General features: G+C 51.2%; 4 protein-coding genes across 4 annotated transcripts; 2 read left to right on the forward strand and 2 right to left on the reverse strand.

Moving 5' to 3' along the window:
- Positions 1-264: 264 nt before the first annotated feature.
- DBP7 (ATP-dependent RNA helicase dbp7) lies at positions 265-2,784 on the reverse strand (the record flags this gene model as incomplete). Its single annotated transcript, XM_051728663.1, has 1 exon — positions 265-2,784. The coding sequence occupies one exon, from the start codon at positions 2,782-2,784 to the stop codon at positions 265-267; it is 2,520 nt and encodes an 839-aa protein (XP_051591614.1).
- A 315-nt stretch (positions 2,785-3,099) lies between these two features.
- On the forward strand, positions 3,100-4,313 carry J4E82_002363 (uncharacterized protein; the record flags this gene model as incomplete). The annotated part of the gene is made up of 2 exons (XM_051728664.1): positions 3,100-3,124; positions 3,178-4,313. 2 exons carry the CDS (start codon positions 3,100-3,102, stop codon positions 4,311-4,313), a joined length of 1,161 nt encoding a protein of 386 aa, XP_051591615.1.
- Positions 4,314-12,044: 7,731 nt separating this feature from the next.
- On the reverse strand, positions 12,045-15,437 carry J4E82_002364 (uncharacterized protein; the record flags this gene model as incomplete). The annotated part of the gene is made up of 6 exons (XM_051728665.1): positions 12,045-12,191; positions 12,304-13,123; positions 13,242-13,554; positions 13,616-14,803; positions 14,991-15,006; positions 15,063-15,437. 6 exons carry the CDS (start codon positions 15,435-15,437, stop codon positions 12,045-12,047), a joined length of 2,859 nt encoding a protein of 952 aa, XP_051591616.1.
- Positions 15,438-19,794: 4,357 nt separating this feature from the next.
- Positions 19,795-21,299, forward strand: J4E82_002365 (uncharacterized protein; the record flags this gene model as incomplete). Its single annotated transcript, XM_051728666.1, has 3 exons — positions 19,795-20,199; positions 20,253-21,140; positions 21,186-21,299. The coding sequence occupies 3 exons, from the start codon at positions 19,795-19,797 to the stop codon at positions 21,297-21,299; spliced, it is 1,407 nt and encodes a 468-aa protein (XP_051591617.1).
- Between the last annotated feature and the right edge of the window lie 567 nt (positions 21,300-21,866).

Consider the following 21,866-nt stretch of genomic DNA (forward strand, 5'->3'; position numbering starts at 1 on the left):
TGTCAGGTATTGCTCCGCGGGAACATGAATGGCAGTACGACCGAACAGCAGCTATCGTGCTCACTTTGCGTTCTTTAATCGGACAGCATATAAGGCAGCTGTCGAAACCGACGTAGTAAATGAGACAGATGGAGGTTCCAAAGTCTACAAAGACTACATGTCTGTATCGAACCTCTCAACATGAAATAGGTGCATAATTGAGAACACAAGCAGTCTCGGGAAGGTGTGCAATGAAAGATGGATATATAGCTATCTGCAAGGTGTTCAACCCAGATTGAACTCGCTCGCCATACCCGCATGACGCATAAACTTCTCCCTCGCACGAACCGCCTTCCTCATCTTCGCCGCCTCATCTGTGTCTTGACCCTCGGGGAGATCCAAGTCCACAACCGCCCTCTTCGACGCACCAGTATCAGCTTTGCGACTGGCAAGGTCCACCTTCGGACCACCACGTACCCTAGCAGGGGTCTTGTCATTACGTCCGGCACCTGTTCGTTGTCCTGGAATCTTCATTCCAGAGGGCCGCTCGCGGAGTGCGAAGGCCTTGGCCAGATGGCCTAGGTGGAGCGACTTGATGTCGAAATATTGACGTTCGTCAGCAACGTGAGTTGCGTACGCACGAATGTGGCTCTGGAAAGCTCTTCGGGCGGCTTCGAGGCGAGCAGGTGAGGCTAGGGCCCAGCGCTCGACGGCGAGCTGTAGGTCGGTAGCTTTATCCATGTAGGCGTTCTTCTCCATTACTCCGCTGGTTACCAAGCCTCGGTTGAGGATATCGTCGGCGTCTTGACGTGAAATGTGAACTCCACCTTCGGTGTCTTTCCTGTCCGACTTGAGAATATCGACGTAGCCTTCTTCAGTTCCGGGCATCAAGAAGATACAAGCTCGTCCGTCGCGACCCGCACGCGCCGTACGACCGATACGATGCAAATGGTCCTCTCTGGCGAAAGCAGGATCAAATTCAATAACCAAGTCGACGTTCGGCAGGTCGAGACCGCGAGATGCGACGTCGGTAGCAATCAAGACAGACGGCTCCTTGTTCTTCGTGAACTGAGCGAGTGTCGATGTTCGCACGGATTGTTGAAGTGAACCGTGGAGACGGTATGCTGTTACTGTATGCGTCTTTGCAGAGAGTACAGGTGACTCTGCACCTGTTACTGTGAGCTTGGTTGGGTCTGATTGTGCTATCGCTTTGGTGTTCTTTGGCTTCTTCTCCACGCCGTCAACTGCCTCCTCAGCCTTCTCCTCCTCTTCGTCCGTGCTTTCCTTCTTCTTCGTCTCGGTGACGCCTTCAATTTCACTGGTGAGCATGTCAAAGTGGAAGTCGACAGAGTCAGCACACGAGATGAAGACGATGGCCTTCATGACGGATCCCTTTCGTGCAAAAGCCCGCTTCAAGTAGGCTATCAAAGATACCAATCGGAGCTTCGGTGCCACCACTGCGTAGGACTGCTTCAGTTGCGCCGGTGCAAAGAAAGATTGATCGTCTTTGGCCTCGACCGTTTCCTGTCCCTTTTCTGACGGATCGGCTCGAATGTGTACTGCGTCTTTCAAACTTATCTGTCCAAGCCTCTCCACGTCCATTTTCATAGTCGCGGAACAGAGCACTGTTGTACGCTTCTCCGGCAGCCCAGGTATCCTCGAATTCTCATCTTTTCTTGCGCGCATTCGCAAATTCAATGCCCCGACAATCTTCTGAATTTCCTGCTCAAAACCAAGCTCCATCAGGCGATCGCCTTCATCCAGGACAAGCCATCTGACATTGCTCACGTCCAACGCTTCTGTGTGCTCCAGGTGATCGACCAACCGACCGGGTGTCGCGACCAAGATATTGATGCCCTTGCGTAACCGTGCCTTTTCAGACTTTTTCTTCTCACCACCAATGACGGTGGTGGCTACAAGCCAATGCGCACAACCTAAGATCTTCTCTAGTACAGTCGCAATTTGCTTGCTCAGCTCGCGTGTCGGTGCCATGATGATGGCAAAGAGACCGGAATTCCTCTGTACGTTGTCGTCGACTTTCTGCTTTCTCATGTTGGCGGAAAGTTCCATGAGTCTTTGCACAATCGGTAGGAGGTATGCCAGTGTTTTTCCAGAACCAGTCTCGGCCTGTATGAAAGCATCTGAATCGTCTTTGACGAGCTGTGTTATCGCAGCCTTTTGGATCGCAGTGGGCGCCTTCAACCCCATCTTGTTCAACAGGTGCGTCGCAAGCGTCGTGGACATGCCGAGGGATGTAAAGGTGTCCAGCTCGCTGCTGAGTGGGGCGTTTGAAGGTTCGATAGGCGCATCGTCTTCGCGGCGTTCGTTCGCTTCTGGCTTCGTCTTGGATGTCGGATTGTAGGTAAACAGCGAGGAAATGACCTGCTTTCCACCCTTGGGCGCACTCTGCTGTTCACTTGGTCTCTTGGCGGGGTTTGGGTTCGGGTTCGGATTCGATTGCGGTCTGAAATCGGCATTGTCTGTCTTCTCGGTTGTCCTTGGCCTAAAGTCTCCGCTCACACGCGCTCGCTTTACGGGCCTGTCGCCGGAATCGTGAAATTCGGGGCTCTTGGACACGCGTGCCTTCCTTGGGCCCAGTTCTATGCGGTTCACGTTTGTCGCATTCTCGACCGTCTTCTTGGGTACTGCCTCGCCGTTCAGTCGCGCTGTAGCCTTGGTGTGCCAGTTCTGTGCCGCCTTCTTCGCAGTGAGCCGGCTCTTCCAGTTGCCGCCTTTGAAGGTCGGTTTCGCGATAATGCCGCTGTCTGGTATGGAGAAGTTGAGGAGCATGCCATCGTCGGCCATCTTGTGCTATGTCGTCGCGTATGGGCGTGAATAAGGCGGGGTGTTGTTGCGTAAGAGAGGGAAATCTCGAACCTGGGATCTTTTTAGTGGGGCACTAGGCTCAGATGGGCGTTCCCTCCCATGATGGGACCTTCAGCGCAGAAACGAGTCGTCTTGACCTTTCTCAACTTGATCACCATGGCTGCCTTTTCGCTGACTCTTTGCGCTCTGTCCCCTCACAAGCTGCGAGGGACAAATCGTCGCATCTTCCCCGTTTTTGCGCGACTCCACAACTAAGGCAGAGCTCAGTCCGCGACACCTCCGCAACTCTCCGCAATGGCATCACTCCGTTACGCAGCCGGTGAGTGCGCTCCTCGACGCACGCCATTGAACCAAACAACTAACACTACGCAGTACCGATAGCGCGACGATGCGTGTCAAGGGGCTTTTCGCGTGCATTGCGAGTTCCTGCGAGCCACGGCATTCGGTGTCTGTCCACGAGCCCATCACTGCGTAATGCCTCGCCCTCCGCAGCCCAAACGCACATCTTCCGCGATGTCGCGCCTTTACGAGACTACCGCCGACATCTCCGCTCCGACAATCGTACAGTTGGCCTTGTCCCAACCATGGGTGCCCTGCACGAGGGCCATGTCTCGCTCATGCGTCACGCAGCCGCTGAGAATACCGATGTCTTCGTTACCATCTACGTGAATCCTACACAATTCGGACTGAATGAGGATCTCGCGTCCTACCCGAAGACCTGGGAGGCGGACATGCAAGTGTTGGAAGACTTGAACCAGGAACTGGCGACTGCAAACCAGGGACGCGTGACAGCTGTCTTCGCACCAACCACAAAGACCATGTACCCTACACTGCCACCCGACAGCAGCATACCAGGTGTAGGGAGCTTCATTGAGATGCGTCCACTTGGCCAGCTATTAGAGGGCGCGTCAAGACCTGTTTTCTTCCGCGGCGTAGCAACTGTATGCATGAAGCTCTTCAACATCTGCGCCCCAGATCGCGTCTACTTTGGGCAGAAAGATGTCCAGCAAACCCGCGTTATCAAGCGACTGATTCAAGACTTTCACTTGGACACGAGCCTGCGCATCATCCCGACGTCCAGGGAATCAGACGGACTTGCACTATCTTCACGCAATGTCTATCTCGGCGCACGACGTCGCAGTGTTGGCATCGTTCTCAACCAAGCGCTTCGCAAAGCAGAGCTACAGTACAAGAATGGTATGAGGCTGCGGAACGACGTCCTCTGGCCTGCATTCGACCACGGCAATATGACACTGCTTGAGCAAGAGCACATGGAACCTAGCAAACGCGCCAAGTTTGAGGTTGACTATATTAGTCTTGCAGACCCTGACACCATGGAGGAGATTGATCAGATTGACGATTCGAGAGGCGCCATTCTCAGTGGTGCGGTAAAAATGCTCCCGGTCGAAGATCCGCAAGACGGTGAGGATTTAGGTCAGTTGGATGCTGAAGGTCGCCAGGTACCTGTGCGCTTGATCGACAATCTGATTCTAAATCCAATGAGATAGACTAGTCTCATCAATATGCCTGGTTATGAATAAAATCTAGATATCAAACTTGGAGTACGAGAATCCGCCGTGGTTGTGGAGGCAGGACACTGTGTACAATTCAATCGGATGTTATAACACCACTGAACTGTTCCTGTCCCGTCCTATCATGACGTGTTGACATACGTCTCTTGCATCTAGATTCCGTGGAGACTCTTTGATCGCCATCATTGTTGCTTTGCTCGATTACATGAATACGAATGTCATGGCCACCTAGGCTGCGACCCTTTGTTACATGATGCCCCTTGGTAGAGACGATCTCATGCACTCGCAACTAGCATTCCCCCATATCTTAAGCCGCAGTTGCTTGATGCTTGGCTTCTTCTGCTCTAGTCTTATGCACCATAAACATTTTATTTGTGCTTAGTAAGTTCCCTTCCCTTGCCTTTGTGTTTAATTTTGGGGTCTTTTTTTGTTGGAAATTGCGACTGAGACGAGGAAGGGCCTCATTAGCGGTTCGGAGATGAAATGTATATAAGATATAACAATGTCGGTGGCTCTGAAGCGACAAGGCCTCCCAATATAGGTCAGTTAGTGAAAATAAACTACAGATCACTTTAGCTGCTACAGAAGGTCGGCATGCCGAGCCCGCCAACTCTCACCTGTTCTTCGACACGTCTGTTTAAGCTTTCGGTCGTTCCCCTACTTACAATGCTCACTTTACCAAGAACCGCTTCATCTCCGTGAGTGCAGTCATTCTGCAAGCCATTGTAATCCTTCATCTTCGCCTCTACCCGTCCGCGCATCTGCCACCAACATAATCTCATCGTACATATCTTACGCATAGCGTCATCAAAGGTGGTGTAGATCTCGACGGCCCGCAAACCCACAAGCAAGCCTGCTTCCTGCACCACCAACATCTCTTTAAGCGCCGGCAATGCTCATTAAGGATCGTCCCTGCATAATTCCATCCTTCTTCTAGAAGGTAGTTCGAAGAGATAATGCTAATTTTGGTGACGGGTGGCTTGACGTGGTCGTCGTATAGATAGCCGATTGGTGGATAAAAGACGTTGTGGCGTTCTCAAAGACCGGTGGGAGATTTGAGAACAATAGACGCAAATCCTGAAAGGGTCGATATAAGTGCAAGAGAAGTTCTGGCAATTTCTAGTTTTGCGGAAATATGCCCTTAACATTGGGACGTGCGACCTGCGGAGATGAGAGTGTGTCTGGGGGGCTGAATAGATCCGTCGAGAACAGCAGGTGGAATGTGAGGATGACGGAAACTTGAAGAGGTGTCGTGCAGAGAACCAGGAAGACTTTGGTAGGAAAGGGAGAGAAAGACACGCTTAAGAAGACAAAAAATACAAGACGATCTCGACGAGGATGGTATACTCGATCGATGGGCCACGATGCTCCTCCGACATGGCTCGCATTCCAAGTACCGGCGCCAGTGTGAACTCATCCTACTGCACAGAAGCAAGAAGGCAATCGACAGGAGTATGAGAACAAAGTGACGTTTGCAGCAGGTTGACCGGTCCTACTCCATTGTTGTCAGGCACGTACGCCCTTCTCTTTGGACACACAAGCCTCCATAGACATGTCGGAGGCAGAGCCATCAGTCAACCACACGAAACAGGCATTAGGACTGATGAATGTACGAAAGATTGGAAGAGCGATGTTGAAGAGAAGATGAAGAAAGCGCACGTGGTAGTGGCCGCCGTTAGGTCAGTGGTACGACAACGTCATCTGGAAAACCGAGCGGCCCAAGCTCCATCGTCGCGCTGATGTCGCGTCTTCAATACACTCATCTCAGGACACTGCAAACTCGATGCACCAATCTTCGTCAAACACGCCATAACCCTCTCTCTCTCTCTCAACACATCGGCATATCACCAGACGCAGTCTGAATCACCCCAATGCTTACTATTCGGTCCGAGACATATTGAACGCCCTCACCTAGATCACCTTCAAATTATTCTGTATACTTACAATTACGTGGCGCTTTCAGGAACCTGATGGCTACTAGTGAGTTCGCTGTTCTGACAGTACTACTATAGCTGCAGCATCACGTATACCTCTATAGTTCATCGTTTAAGACCTCCACAAGACACGTTACGTTATTGATCACACTGATTCAAGTCTAGTGTATCTACACCCCACCGCTACAGGGTGCAAATATTCTTGAGAATGTGCTGCAGTCTGACCAGATATAGCCAAACGCACGATCAAACCTAGAAGTCTCTCGCAGCTGTGCGACCGATGTTTAGATATTAACATATAAACTTCGCATATAACGACCCGCTCTGAGCCAGGACTCAGTTCCGTACGACCACGTTTCCCCACGCTGCGCTTCGTTGCCGCAATCAGCCTCCTCCCGGAAGATCACGGCTAAGTTCTGAAGCTTACCTCTTTTGAGCTTCAAACAACGATGAAGTAAGAACTCTGCGTTCAGAGCAAACTCCGTCAACTTCCAACTACTTCGAGGTGCTTTCCTATGCAGTACCTGTGAAAAGTGGACTTTCGTCCCATACTGAACATCACTCTGCTGTGTGGGGCACGGGCTTCGCGGATCTGTCGAAGCTGTTCGGCTTCGTAAATCATCTAACCTACGACATTGCACCTTGGCAAACCTGGGGAATATTGCCGGTAACCCTGCGTTTGTCGCATACCCCACATCTTAAGCACAAGGCCAAGAGCGCAAATGGCATGCTTAACAGTCCTACACCATGACAATACCAGGATCCAAGAAAAACACGGTTTCGGAAGGCTTCTCGAAGGCTTTAATTACTCGAGGACGCCAGGGCCGATGGTCCACGAACCTGTTCATATATCGTAGTCTGATCAAGGGTGCCCGGTAGGACCCTACATGTAGCTATAGGTAACTATAGGTATCTGTAGGTTACCATCGGTATGTGGAGTTCCACTCCCGTCAAAAGCATAACTACAGGCATACGCGTTCGCAGCTGACTCGCTCTCGCATTCGTAATATCGATCGTCTGTTATAATACCGCCCCACGAATTATGTGTGCGCCATTCATCAAAGCGCTGTTCTGAAAGTCTTGGGCACAACTTAGGGCCTGACTCTTGTGTGTCCGACGCAATCGTGTTAGCACAATTGCTTTAGATCATGCCGCCCGCTGCTCGTCAAAGGGACGAGATCCCGGTATCGTTGGTGCCACATCCCGTATCTAGAATACAATCTTGGGATGCCACTGCTGACCTTTCCATCATCACTGACATCTATCCGAAGCTTTTCGGCATGACAACCAGGGAACTGAATGTTGTTAAAAGCGACTTTGATAGCGATAGGAAGTTCGATCGAAGGGACGCCCGAAGTGAGATCCGCATAATTGCGTAGATATACGCGACGCTTCCAAACCGATCCAGCACATCCGCAGTAGCCTCAGGCTAGTCAAACGTGGCCGGCTGAAGGTCTGGATGTGGCTCCCGATACCGAAAAGCTCAGGTCAAAGTTATGCAACCATTATCAACCCAATTATTGTCTGTGGAGGACATGATTGGTTACAAAGAGAGCTTCATCGACCAAAGACAACACTGGGTGATAGTTGGCGTCCACTCTGCATTAGTGACGACTGTTATTTGTCCAGTTTCTCGGAAAGGGGAGATTTCTGCAGGTGCTAGGGCCGTACCGCTGTTGCCTTTGGTGACTTTGCGAACAGGTAGTCTCGAAGTGCATGAGCGCGCTCACTTGACCTGAAGCGGCCCTCGGATCCTGCCAACGCAGACTTAGTAGCCACTTTCGGAACCATACTCTAGCACTCCATGTGCTAGCAAAGCAGCTGCCTGAGCTGACTTTACTGCTTTGGTACAGTAGAATGCTTCGAGAGTTTTACCAACCAAGACATCGCAACGACTTCGGGGAGCTCGAACCTACAGTTACTACCTGGGTACAAGGATGCTAGTAGTGCACCGGTGATGCCGAACGCAACGGCGCACGGTTCTTACATCGGGACAAATCTTATGGATCCTTCATAAAGGTATCCGCGACGTAAGGCTGACATGTGAAGATTGATAACCTTGCGAAGGGATTGTGATGTGCCTTACTTCTCGTCAGAGTTCTTCGACGACGTTGTGATACCTCCTTACAGTATGCTGCGTGTAAGCAGCCTTCCTCGGGACGACCCTCTACACAGCTAAGGATAGTCGACGCCTTTCATCGGTCATCTGCGACTCTGACATCGCTTAGCCCAATGTTACGCCATTGTAGGGACTAGGTTTGACTCTGCTCGACCTAGCAAACTATCTATATCATAGGTCTGATATACATGTGGCTGACGCCCGCGTCCTCTACCAAGACTGTTCGACCCGCTATCAGGCTAAATGCTGACAACGGGCCAAAACGGTCAAATATCCACTTTTCATATCCCTGTCGTTACCACAAAGATCATCCCTGTTTGCTGATTATCAAGATCTAGCAAATGACAGACAAGCACGCAAGCGTCGAAGGTTACTCGAGGGTACAACCGAGCTGCAACCAGTGGAGGGATACCCATGTGCCCGAACAGTCAACCCCTACTTACCACGTTCCCCACATCCTGACGTGTCGATCGTGTAGGTCGCTTCTACTTGTGGCGGGTTGTGGAAGCGCTCTAAGTTGCCGTCGCGCGCGTCTCGTACTCCATCGCGTGCTACGATCTTAGCCACCATCGCATGTTGTCTCATTTCAGTCATAGTCGACGGAGCTCAATGTTCTTTCTAAGCCAAAGCAGCACGGAATTGGCGCACCACATGCAAGCCTCACGCCAGCCGCACGCCATCTGACTGATCGAGAGCGTACATGTCCGAACAACCTCAGGTCGACGCCTAGGCAGCCGACATCGCCATGAGCAGACGCCAAGAGTGGGCTATGATGGCACCAAGGCATAGCAGACTCAAGCTTGAACGTACTATCCGATACCCAGAAAAACCGGTTCCAGTTGCCCGCATGCCGCAACGGCTCGCGACGATCTGTCAGAGAATGACCCGTTTCCTTAAAAGAGGCCGCAATTCCGGATCGTGGCTGACTCCTCGAACACCGACCAGCCAGTAATCCTTTGCTAGCTCACTGCGTTCCGAGTTTTTGGAATCCACGTTAATTGTCCAACGTCACCACACGGCAGACGCATGGCCTGCAGAGCGCGTGCCACGCGCTTTGACACTGTCTCAGTATTCTCCGCATGCGAACTCATACGGCAGTGTACAGTGCGGCGTGTGGGGTCTTGTTGCCCGATGCACGCCTTCTCCTTTCTTTTCATCTAAAGAAATGAGCCCCTCAGTATGTTGAAGCTTCCAAAGAAGCCCTAAAATGTGGAGAAGCGTGTCGAGAGTATGGCGCTTGCCCAGGCCACATGGCGCAGACGTGGAGATGGAATGGCTAGATTGATCCGGTATTGCACAAAACACTACCGTGCAGGACTGCGGTATCACCATGAATTTTCTTGTCCTGGGTTCGTCATTCCCTTCGCACTGGGTCATGCACAGATGTAGCGGAGAGTAGGGAGAGATTCCGGCTGAGGTGTGCCAATGATGAAGAGGCTTGCAGCTTGCGTCTCGTATAATTCTTCTTTCAGAGTTGTAAAGTTGAGGGCATTCACAACTTTTGAATAACGGTGCTAAGACAAGTCATACACTGTTGTCTGCACAAGCTTCAGAGTCCTTGCGACAATAAGTCATGGGCGTACAACCTATCGTTCTTGATATGCACCTTGCGCTTCGAAGTTTTGTCATTACCTGCAAGAAGGCCTGGTGGGCCCATGACAAGTGGTTGACTTTATATTACTAATGTGGGTTGCTGCAAGCCTGAAGCTTTACAAGAAATGTCCTCGTCGCATGCAAGGGCTCAAGCAAGAGGGCTCTTCTGGAGGTGCGGGCGGTCGCTGATCCGTAAAGTCCCAGGCACTCCATACAGTTCTGGTCAAAAATGCTGCACCACCAAGGCTCAACAGATCTGGGGTACATAACAAGGCAATACTACATGCATCTCCTCGTGTAGTGTTGGTCAGGCGGTCTCCGTGACCCATGTTTCATCGACATTTACCTACGATGGAAAAGGGTCACTCCTGACCAATCGAATTACAAGTCTGGAAGAGCTCGCTCCCCAACAATCATCAACAATTCTGTCCTACGTCTGGCATGTGGTGGTATTTCCATCTCCTTACTCTACTTAGTACACTTGTAGTCTCAAATGCATATATAGCACGTCCTGTACTCCTCGTTCAGACATGACCGGTTTCCGGAAATCATCGAAATCTCGCTGGTTAGGGTATTGGACTGGGAAGCGGAGATCTGGTATGCTGACTTGAGAAACGGCCGTATGTCGCGCATTTGGCAACGGGAGTGGTTACAATACATTAGGTGTCCAAGTACTGGCGTTGCTTGGTACGCTCCACGCATATCCTTTTGACTTGTTGCAACATCCTTCAACTGAGCAGGGTCAGCTCGACTTTCCTAATATATGCTTGAAGTAACAGCTTAATTGCTCAGATCTACGATGTGCTCCAGTTGTGAGTCCGCAGTAGGCATGCTCCGATGAAGTGCTGTCATTCAAGGGCTCCCATCCTCATTAATCGACACGCCACCATTACAGGCATCGCATCTCACCATGAATGGCCAGCAGATTGTGCGGCACGGCCGTCAGCACAACATACGCCAGGCACGCGCGACCCACACGCCGGTTTGATCACTCCGTCTCGAGTACAGAGCTATGTGTTGTATTCTGAGGTAGCAGTCGCTCTCTGGTCCTTGGTTCAGTCAAAGATCTAACGAAGGAAGCTTAGAGCTCGGTAACCGCAGGGGTGTACTCTTGAAACATCAACCCTGGCTATAGCACGTCAAAACAACGAGCTAGATGGGCGCCTGTCCACAGAACACGGCTATGACAAGCGGTCATGGTAGCAATGTTGACGAATTGTTGGCACGGTATAGCGCCTTCTTCCCTACTTTGATAGGACGTAATGTTATGTGGCTCTGCTTAGTTCGTACGCGCTGAACATGAAATTAGGTTGGTGAATGGACGATTGCATGGGGTTGATTGAGATTGTCTGGTGCGTATGTACGCGAGGTGGGATGATCGCAGCAAGCTATTGACTAATCCACTATTCTCCACCGCGTTCTAGAAGCGAAGTCAGGAGACGAAGGCCCTTCCGAAGGTCTACAAGAGGCTAACATGGAACTTCGGAGTAACTATACCCGAGTCAACGAACGAAAGATACGCGGAGGAACTTGCGCCTTTCGAGATATGACGCGATGCATGTGAAGGGGGACGTGGAGCAAGATGGCGTGCATAAAGTTTGGTACAAGAACGCCCATCGCAACCATCGCGCCGCAAGCCCGAACACCAATATCTCAAGGGGCGAACCCATTATGTTATAACACCGATAACCAGTATACATGAGGTCATACACCACACTAATCGTGAGCGTCCAACCCAAACAGAGCTAAGTGGAAGTCACACCGCAAATGACCCGTGCGCCGGAGGAAAGGAAAGCAAAACGAACAAAGCGAAGAACAGCGCAATGTTGGGGTATCGGGTAATGCTAAAACGCACAAAGGATGAGCAAGGTGGCAGGCAAAGCTGTCTTCAAACAGACCACATGTCTCAGCCAAGTTCGAAAGAATTTTGACCGCCAAACAGCGAGTGGAAAGGGCGTGTATTGCTATGTTGTCGCAAAATGCGGTGTTATGTTTCCGGGACGACTGGGGTCGATGACAGCGGCGAAGGATGCGCGAAGCGAAGCGAAGCTCAAACGAGGCTTAGAGTGCAAGCCCTGTGCCGTCGCCGCTCCAGCGGTAGAGGCTCAACATCTCGCGTCGACGCTGCTGTGCAGGTTCGGCATGTTCATCCATGCCGCGGCCGCGCACTTGCTGCAAAGCAGAGCGCATGACTTTACGGAAATTTCGCTGTAGAATGTTTGTTAGCATGGACCCTCGTTCTTGGCATCATGCAGTTGTGCTAGGAGCAGCAAAGAATGATTACAGGACTCAAGAATGATGGATAGTTCGAGACACTTACTTGGTATTCTGTATTGAGGGTGACGATACATGCCTCATGCGCGCGTACGATAACTTCGCATGCTCGCACGATGTTTGGGCTTGCCTCTCCTTGCAGTTTGTCGGCGATGAGGAGCAGCAGAAAGCTGCCCTGCAAGAGGTAGATACCAAAAAAGAATGGCATGAAGCTCAGATCAGGATCATACTCCAGTATCTCATTCAAAGCTTCGGCGGCTGATACTGCATGACCGGTGGCGTCGACGAAACTCTGCGACGATATCCAAAGATCGTTGTCATCGAGGAGCGAGATGGGATCCCATTTACCATTAAGCAAGATGTGAAGCGTATGCATAAGGTGCGTACCATAGGCCTCCACAATCTTAGCATGCATCAGTGACTCCTGCGCTCTAGACATCGTAGAGTTGACGGACCGGCCAGACGGTGTGCCGGGATGTGCCGGCTCGTGTTCCGCGTTGGCCTCGTTCACTGCGCGACTTCGTAGCTCTTTTAGCGATTGTCCGTAAACTACGAGCTGTTGGCTGATTTCAAGCGCGTGATGATCCCAGTCGGTCTTCGTTCCAAAGCGGGGATGGTTGCGAGCATGGTACAGGTCGGTAATTTCTCCAAGGATGGTCATCAAAGGAAGGAAAAATCCGAAAATGGAGTGTCCGGTGCACTCAAAGGCAGGCCCTCGTCTGCGAAATGTGGAATCTGAAAACGATTGAGCGGAGTCCTCGAAGAATTCGCCAGATTGCCATACGTTATCGTCAAGTGGCTGCAGAAGGCCCGAACATTCGACGTCTAATAAAGACAAAGGTCTGTTGTAGCATAACGCTAGGTGGCTGTTGAGCGATCAGCGTATGTCGACTGGTAGGCTTGGTATATGGGCAAGAACTTCGGCAGAAGTCAAGCGATATCTCTTTATGGGTTGCCACGGGTGACAAAGGTCAGATGGCTTACCGATCAACAGTGAACAGCAGCCACCATATACGTCTGCGCTCTTCTCTTTGCTCTTCTGTAAAGTCACCCGGTGTGTGTTGAGTGGTCGAATATCCTGCGCCTATATGTTCCGCGTCGAGATCTCCCGGTGCATCGGCGTCATTTGGTTCGGGAGGTGGCGTGACAGGCACTTCCTTGCCCAGCTTGAGTTCTCTAGCCAGTGACCAAGCCGCGTTCCACCAGCGCAGTGATGCCGCCTTGTATTCGCTTGCCGAGATCACTATGGCCAAATGCATATAAGTCGCTATATCATCCAGGCCTCCTGGCGCACCCGCTGATGATTGCCGTGTTAGTTGGAAGAGAACGCAAAATCTTGAAGTGTATGCGTGACTTACGTAGACCAATATCAGAATCCTGTGAAGGTATACCGAAGCCACCCATAGTAACGCCACTGACCATACCACTACCATTGAATGCCGTAGGGCTAGCGTCGGGGCCACCTGGTGTTTGATGCACAAGGGGCTTCAAAAGACTGATAGTGAGGTTGATAAGCTTCTCCGATAACTGGCTCCGCGCCGATGGAGATGAAGACAAATATGGGGACTCGCTTGTCAGGCAGCCAATCCATAGCATACTGGCAAGCAATGCTGGACTGCACACGCGGGGGTTGTTGGTTCGGAGAAAGGATCGTTTTCGGAAGACGTAGCCTAGTACGTAAGGGGAGACTGGTTGCATAAAGGCAGTTGAAGAACTCTGGAAATAGAGTTCAAGTAAGTCGCAAGCTAATGATATCGGCATGACGTTTGCGAGATGTGGTACTAACGGCTGCAAAACAGGATATCTCAACTGTTGAGAAGGATTCTGGTGTTGTGCGCCAGGATACATGGTTGCGGAAGGCGAAGGTAGCATCCAGCCTGGAGATCCATCAACTGGAGAATGAGCCATGTAGCCCATGTTGGACGCCTCTTCATGAATCCTGAAAGTATTCGCTGGCGCTTGTGTATGTGCGCTTTGCGGGCTCATCATGCTGTAGGGGCTGTCAGAGTATTCGATTCCATGACCATGAGAGGGTAAGACAGGATGCATTCCAGGCTGCATCATCTGGAGTGGTGACTGGTAGGTAAGATTCCGGTGATACTCTTCCATGGACGTGTACTCAGGCATGGGGTTGTGCATGGGTAGCCCTTGAGTCTGAATCCGGGGCGGCTGCATAGGATGTATAGATTGCATGCTTTCAGTCATATGATGATGCATCTCAGCTTCTGGCATACTGTCAATTGCGCTCATGCTCATCGTCCTGTTCTGGTAGATTGGGGCGGCGTCCATCTCGGCTCTTGTTGTTGCGATACTGGCCGACCGACCGGACGGCTCTGGAAGAGATCTTTGGCCTTCAGGAAGTTTAGGACTACCGCTATGAATAGACTCGGCAGCTTTATCCGAGGATTGTGGGGTGCTGGACTCCTCAGACTTGGGCGCGCCACTCCCCCCTGCGGCGGTCGCAGCTTGTTGCTGAGCAAGATCCTTCCGCGATGCTTTTCCGCGTTTCTTGCGCTCACGAATGTACTCGCAAGTCAATCCGAATTCTGATATAGTGTTAGCCAAGCTGTCAGGCGCGGTAGTACCTGAGTGATGAGAAGTGAACAGCAGCTCTAGCCAGATGATCCAAGAGCCTCTAGCGCACGTTACAAAAGTGACTTTTGGTGATCTGGCTAGATGGCTATCATCTCGGTTCAATCGTGGCCGACCTTTTCATACTCATTCAAAACGTACCTATACAATGCGCACACTGCTCAGCTTATTAGCATGCTTGTTCACGAGGTGCAAGTCTGCGTGAAGACTTACAGATTGTCTACCATCGCACTTGGTTCGTAACTGGTTACACTGATCACAAGCCCGACTGATCCTACGTCGTACGGGTCCAGATGTTGAGTTACCTCGTCCTGATCGTTCGTGGAGCATCTCTCGCTGGTGTCGAGGCGCTATTGGACCGCTGGCGTACGGCAATCGATGAGGCTTGACAATGGCTTTGCCGTTTGGTAATACATGCCGATTTTGGTGGAACTGTAGACCTGCGTATTGTGATGTATGCGCGAGGGTGTCGAGTGGAGACTGTGCCATATGCTGGGCGGCAAGATGATGATGTTGATGTTCGACCATGTTCGGGGCGGGGAGGTGGCTGAACGCCGAGGGGTATTGATGGAGATTCGTGGAAAGCATAACTGCGTTCTAGCGTCCGTCTCCACCACAATTCCACCACTCGAGGGCAGATCTTGAAGTGTCAATGACGGGAGGAGCAACAATGCAGTCGGAGTTGAGATTGTTCAACGGGTGGCGAAGGGCGAAGAGCTGGCAACAAGGCTGAGAGGTGTCAGCACAGGACTGGGTTCCAAGGTTATGTCGTCGAGGGACGTCAAAAAAAGATATGCAGGTCAGTTGTCCACACGCCGTCTTTTGACCACTGCTGTGCGCCTGGGGTACCATATAGCACTCGGTCGCTACTGTCTCCGCCTTACCGCTGGATCTTAGTGGACGCAGTGGGGTATAATACAGAACTGTCCAGTGCCTGGAGGTGCAGGGTGAGAATACCGAATCGGCATGGGCAGACAGGTCCTTTCTCCGGGACCAGCTGCATCGTGCGTCAGAGACGTCTCTGGCCACATGCTGCAAACGAGATGGGCAGCAGGGCACGCAGGTTCGTGCGTGCGTGCGTCCAGGAGTCTGAGATGGTCAACTCGCCTTCCGTTCTCCCATCTCCAGTTTGAGCAATTCACCCCTGCACGACCAGGATCTTGCTGCACACCAACATTCCACGTTGAGCACAGTCCACGAAAGCCGCTGGATCTTCGTTGCCGCGGGCTCGAACGGATACATCCCAGAATTTTCGCTGCAGGTTAGACTCGCAATCAAAAGCCATATTGGTTGATCGGTGCCATCCCGACCCTATATGCGGCGTCTTAAGAAAAGCGGCGTACCGATGCCGGCTCAACAAGTACCTTGGGGTACCTGCCCGTGCTCAGGACCCACCTACTACCACACCTTCGCCCGTTTCCCGTTGCTGAGCGATCAGAACAAGGTGCCAGGTTGTGATTGGCGACCGCAGCCCGTGTTGCAGTGCGTCCGTTAGCAGACGAGCCGCTGACAGCACGGGACCTGGCAGTCTCCGCCATCGCCCAGATTCCTCTCGACGCGACCACCACGGGACAGCCATTCCTTGGTCGCAGCCCGAGTACCCTGACAACCAGCGCTACCCGCCATGCTGCCGGTCATCTGCACCCCAGCGAATTATCCTCCATTTGTCGCAGCCTGCGCTGATCGCTCACATCCCTTTCATGTACACACACCTGTCATGGTACATATATGATGTTAAGTAAGAGGCTGAAGAGGGATTCTGGCCGCTTCCAAATGTTCTCTCTTCTGCTCGATTACTCAACGAGAACGAGCATAAAAAAAGACCGTCCCCTAAGCAACTCGCTTACGCTGACGCTGAAGACCTAGACGATTTTCGTATGACAGTCTATTCTCATATCCACTTCGGTAATGCACGTTATGTGCTGCTCCATGACCACGGACAATCCAGGTTCGCCACCTGCAGTGGCAGATGTATGTATGCCAAGCCGAAGCACGAATTGACCTGGTGTGCACAAATTCTCGTCTATAACACGTTGTTTTATGACATCAAGTGCGGGATTACCTGGCCTGCACAACGGTTATTCGAAGCGAGTGGCGCGACTGATGCTAACGAGCTCACGCTATGCGCCCATCTTCTCTACGGTACGGCCTGCTCCGCTCAAATCGTTAGAGCGGACATCCATAGTTTGGTAACGAAGGCGTTTCGCTTCAGCAAGGCTGAGTAGAAAGTCATTAGCTCCTTGGATAGCTGCCTGCAGGGTGCCCTGTGACTACACGTCTAGCTGACGGATCTCCACAGTTGACACTGGGCGACAACGCCGTGGAACTAGCGATGGCACCGCGTCTCGACTGTGTACTCTTGTATGTGGTGGCTTAGAAGTGCTCTGTCGACAACACTGCTCGCATTCACAACAGCAACGTTCCGCACTCAGTGATGTGTGTGCAGAATCGCAGTCTTAGGTCGCGAGGAGTATCTCAGTAACGGTTTATGTTAATTGAAGCTACTGTTAACAGAACGGTCCTGAAACAAACAGCCCTAGATATAGGAGTAAAACTAAATGAGTGCGTTGAAACTATGCTCGTTGTCTTTTCTGTTACAAGATAGATACCCCACTGGTCTTGACAAGCAAAGAACGTTGATAAGAACAACTCAAACGTTCTGTCAAAGCTATCGTTCAGGGGACCACCTCAGAGTACTATAGGCCAGAACATGATACCAGACCTGGGGTTTTGGCAGAACGAGGGCCGAGAAGCCTGTTCTACGCCGGTTCGAAAACGGCTGCAAATCTCCGCAATATTAATAGAAGTAACGCGACCAGTCCAAGTCGTTCATAATACGGTAAGCTCTTCGCGTATTGCGAATGTCTGGCAATATCTTATCAGAAGCCGATATAGATGTCGCGTATTCCTCTAATTCAAGCAGCCCAGCCAAGCGGCCGGTGTTGGACCGTCACGAAGGCTTATTTGCCTTCGTTTCTGACCACTTTTGCTATTGCTGTATCGAAGTCTCCCAGTCGTACTTGTTGGTTAGGCATCTACAGCAATGACCGGTGAAAAGGCGTGAGGGAAGCAGATAATCTAGCAGTATTTCGAGCGCTTCAGGATGTTCAAGACGCATTTCCGTGCTAGAGCGCCTCGAATACATTATCTCGGGCTCATATTAATCGTATTTCGTAGTAAATTCATATACCTACCTGCACGCTGCCTGATAGACATGAGAGGCTTTAATACGGCCGCAAAACTGCGTAAGAACAGCTTCTCCAAATCGCGATATCTTTGCTGCTGCCCAGTCGTTCGAAATGATGAACTCAGCCTAGTGGGTTTGATGCTGGCGACCTAGAAGTGAGTCGATGAAGCCAATATCTTTACGCATATTCCAGTTCTCTTATCATAGCACCGTGTCAATAATAGTGAAGGGTTTCTAGAGGCAACATGTACGATGGTAAGCTAGGAGAAGGCAGCGAAGAGGTCTGTCAAGTTCTCTTCAGCAGGGGCACATGCCCTAGGATCGAGAAACCAGACCAAACTCTGCAAGAGGTACCCCTAGCCTAACATAAGCGCCTCGACTGTTCTGGGCTGTTTTTTATCTGCAGACTGGAATCAAAAGAGTGAAATACGCAAGGCATTACGGCCCCACCGCTCCGACCTAGGCTGAGTTTGGTGATTTCTAGTTATTGCGCGTGCAGCTTTCTGACGACAACGCCGCATGCACCGCGTGGACTTTATTGATGAGCGCAAGCGAGGGCCGTTCATGCCGCCAAGCTGTGCGCCGTAACTAGAGCTATGTATAACAGTCGATCTTGTGCAGTGCAGGCTGACGATCGAGGTCTGGTCTGAATTTGCCATTGCTGCCTTCCACTGGCTGACAGACTGAAAGCTCACGAAGCTTCCAGAAACCAGGGGCGACAAGATGGACGCCATACAACTTGCATGAACGACCTTAGTAAAACCCGTCGATTGAACGTAATCCCTTCAAAAGGTTGCAAGATAGCTGAGTGACTTCATATACAAGCCTGCTCGTCCCTCCAAAGGCTTTGGGACAGAAAAGTGATAGAAGTTAGTGTAATCAGCGTAAATGAGAGGAAAGGTCTACGAAGCGACGTCCCCCAAAAGAGCCATACGGTTCTCTTTCTGACGCTCCGCTCGAGACACTGCCTGCTTGATGCGAAGCCAGCCCTATGAATATCGTTTCCAGCAAGGAGGGTGTAATCGGTACACCTGCCAGATTCTTGTAGCTGGTCTCTTAACACTGCGCATGTGGGCCCCGTACGATCTGGCTGTGTGGATGAATCGGCAATGCCGCACATCTTGCTCGCCATCTTGTTCATAGATGGAGGGGGCGTTGATCAGTACCATCATTTCATGGTTGGTGGCTTGCGGCGCGGGTCTTTGGCTTTCGTACATAATAGCAGCATGTCAGTGAGGCAATCAGAAAAGGCCCGAATCCACACTATCAGCACTTCAGCAACTTGACTTCAGCCACGATCGTCTCCGATTAAGTGAGGGAGGAAGGCCACGTGTGCTTGTAGATTACCAAGTTTGCGGAGGATGGTACGGGCAAGTCAATGCCTACGGCGTACTAAAACACTGGAGGGGTACCAGTTGACAATTCTTCTGTAATACTGGTACAGGAATCGCTTCTTCGTTACTTATCTAAAAACCGCGTTATCTCGATAACAGTCGTCAGAGAGCTCACTGATATCTATTGAAGGCGGGTATGGGAGTCCGTTTTTCGGCGCAAGCTGTGAATGTCCTCCACTAAAGTGGGACGTGCACGAGCTAGTGTTAGCCTGTCATACGTCATCTCCGATGTTACTGCGGGCAAAGCCTCAACTCAAAATTAACTGCTCGCAAGACGCCACTAGATCAACACTGGTCATTGCGCACAGTGCATCTCCATCTCAATTTATCCAAATAACTTTCGTACCAAGAACACGCCACCGCCATGTCGCTGGAAAAGATTACGACCATCTCTCCCATTACGAACAAGCCAGTTCTCACACGCAATGGCCTCTCAGATGCAGATCTCCAATCTTTACCTGAGACAGCCGTAGCTGCGTTCGAGTCCTATCGTCGCACATCCCTCACTGAGAGGCAGGACATTGTCAAGAAAGCCCTGAAGCTTCTCAATGACCGCCAGGATGTGCTGGGAAAGGAAATTACTGAGCAGATGGGCCGCCCCATTGCGTATACCGCGAAGGAAGTTACGACTGCAGTTATGCGCGGCGAGTATCTACTCAAGATCAGTGAAGATACGCTCAAAGACACTCCAGGCGAGGCGGAAAAAGGCTTCAAGCGTTACATCAAGAAAGTTCCGCTTGGGCCGGTACTGATCTTGTTCCCGTGGAATGTGCGTGTGGCGACAGCCTCTGATTGCTCCGCACATGCTGACTTTACCTGCAGTACCCGTATCTAACCCTCATCAACTCGCTAGTACCTGCCCTACTTGCCGGTAATTCGGTCATCCTGAAGCCTTCCCCACAAACGCCGACCAGTGCCGAGCAGATCCAGCAGATCTTCAAAGAAGCCGGTTTACCAGACGGTGTGCTTCAAATCTTTCACAGCGGATCCATTACCCAGATCGAGGCAATTGCGCGCTCACCCAAGATCCAGCTGGTTTGCTTCACCGGTTCAGTAGCCAACGGCCTTGCGGTTCAGCAGGCTGCAAATGATCGTGTACCACTTCGAGTAGGTCTTGAACTTGGAGGCAAGGATCCTGCATATGTGCGTTCCGACGTTGATGTCAAGTGGGCTGCCGAAGAGCTTGTAGACGGCGCTGTCTTTAACTCAGGTCAGAGTTGCTGCAGTGTCGAGAGGGTATATGTGGACGAGAAAATTCATGACGAATTTGTATCAGCACTTCAGGATGTACTCAGTGGGTACAGACTCGGCGACCCATTCGACAAGAGCACGCACGTCGGTCCGGTCGTCTCAAAGCGTTCGGCAGAAACCATTCAGGCGCACATCAAGGACGCTCTGGAGAAGGGTGCCAAGAACGCTACTCCAGACAATGCCACATTCAAGAACCCACCTGCAGATGGCAACTACGTCGCTCCGACGCTTCTGACGGATGTCACGCATGATATGACTGTGATGACAGAGGAGACATTCGGTCCCGTGATCCCAGTCATGAAGGTCAAGGGCGACGCAGAGGCAGTTAAGCTGATGAACGACAGCCAATTTGGACTGACAGCCAGCATCTGGACCAAGGACGTGAACAAAGGTCACGAGCTCGCCGACGACGTCGAGGCTGGTACAGTCTTTGTGAACCGATGCGACTACCCCGCACCAGTAAGTCGCCCTGGTTCCAGTTGAATATTTAACTGACGCGTTTAGGATCTGGCGTGGGTCGGTTGGAAGGACTCTGGAAGAGGCCAAACGTTAAGCAGATTCGGCTTCGATCAATTCGTCAAGCTCAAGAGCTACCACGTCAAGGATTACCCGAAATAGAAGGTACCATATGGAAAGCGGAGGCTCCACGAATGAGTGGTCGTCCTTCTCTCCTCCAGGACGTTCCAGTACCTGCTAGAGACATGTCACCCAATTCTATGCATCTTCCGTCTTGAGTACAATGTGGCATCGTCAGATCTAAGAAAAGTGCATCAGTGACAAAATCGAGATCATTGAAATCATGGTTACACGATTATTACGTGGTGTGATCAATTTATGGTCAACGCGCATTGTGGGGTTACCCCAAAGACACGTTCAGAGATCGTCGCCTTATCACGGATCCATCTACCAGAGCCCACTAGCACCTTTTTCAAGCATCATCACGCATCGATTCGCATAGGACTGAAGTCAAAAGCAAGGCAGAATGGCAGTCGAATGCACGCCTCCTCTTTTGTGACCTGACGAAGCATGAGGCTTAGCATCACAAAAGGTACCACAAACCGAGATGCTGGCGACCAGCTAAACAATCACAGCCTCCAGACTTTGGTCTTAGCCACAGTGGATCTGCTTGCTTTCAAAACATCCTCTCAAAATTCTTGGGACCGTTCTTTGTTCGAATGTTTGAAA

Source organism: Alternaria postmessia, assembly GCF_024291825.1.
Source record: "Alternaria postmessia strain BMP 2775 chromosome Unknown scaffold_9, whole genome shotgun sequence".
NCBI lineage: Eukaryota > Fungi > Ascomycota > Dothideomycetes > Pleosporales > Pleosporaceae > Alternaria > Alternaria postmessia.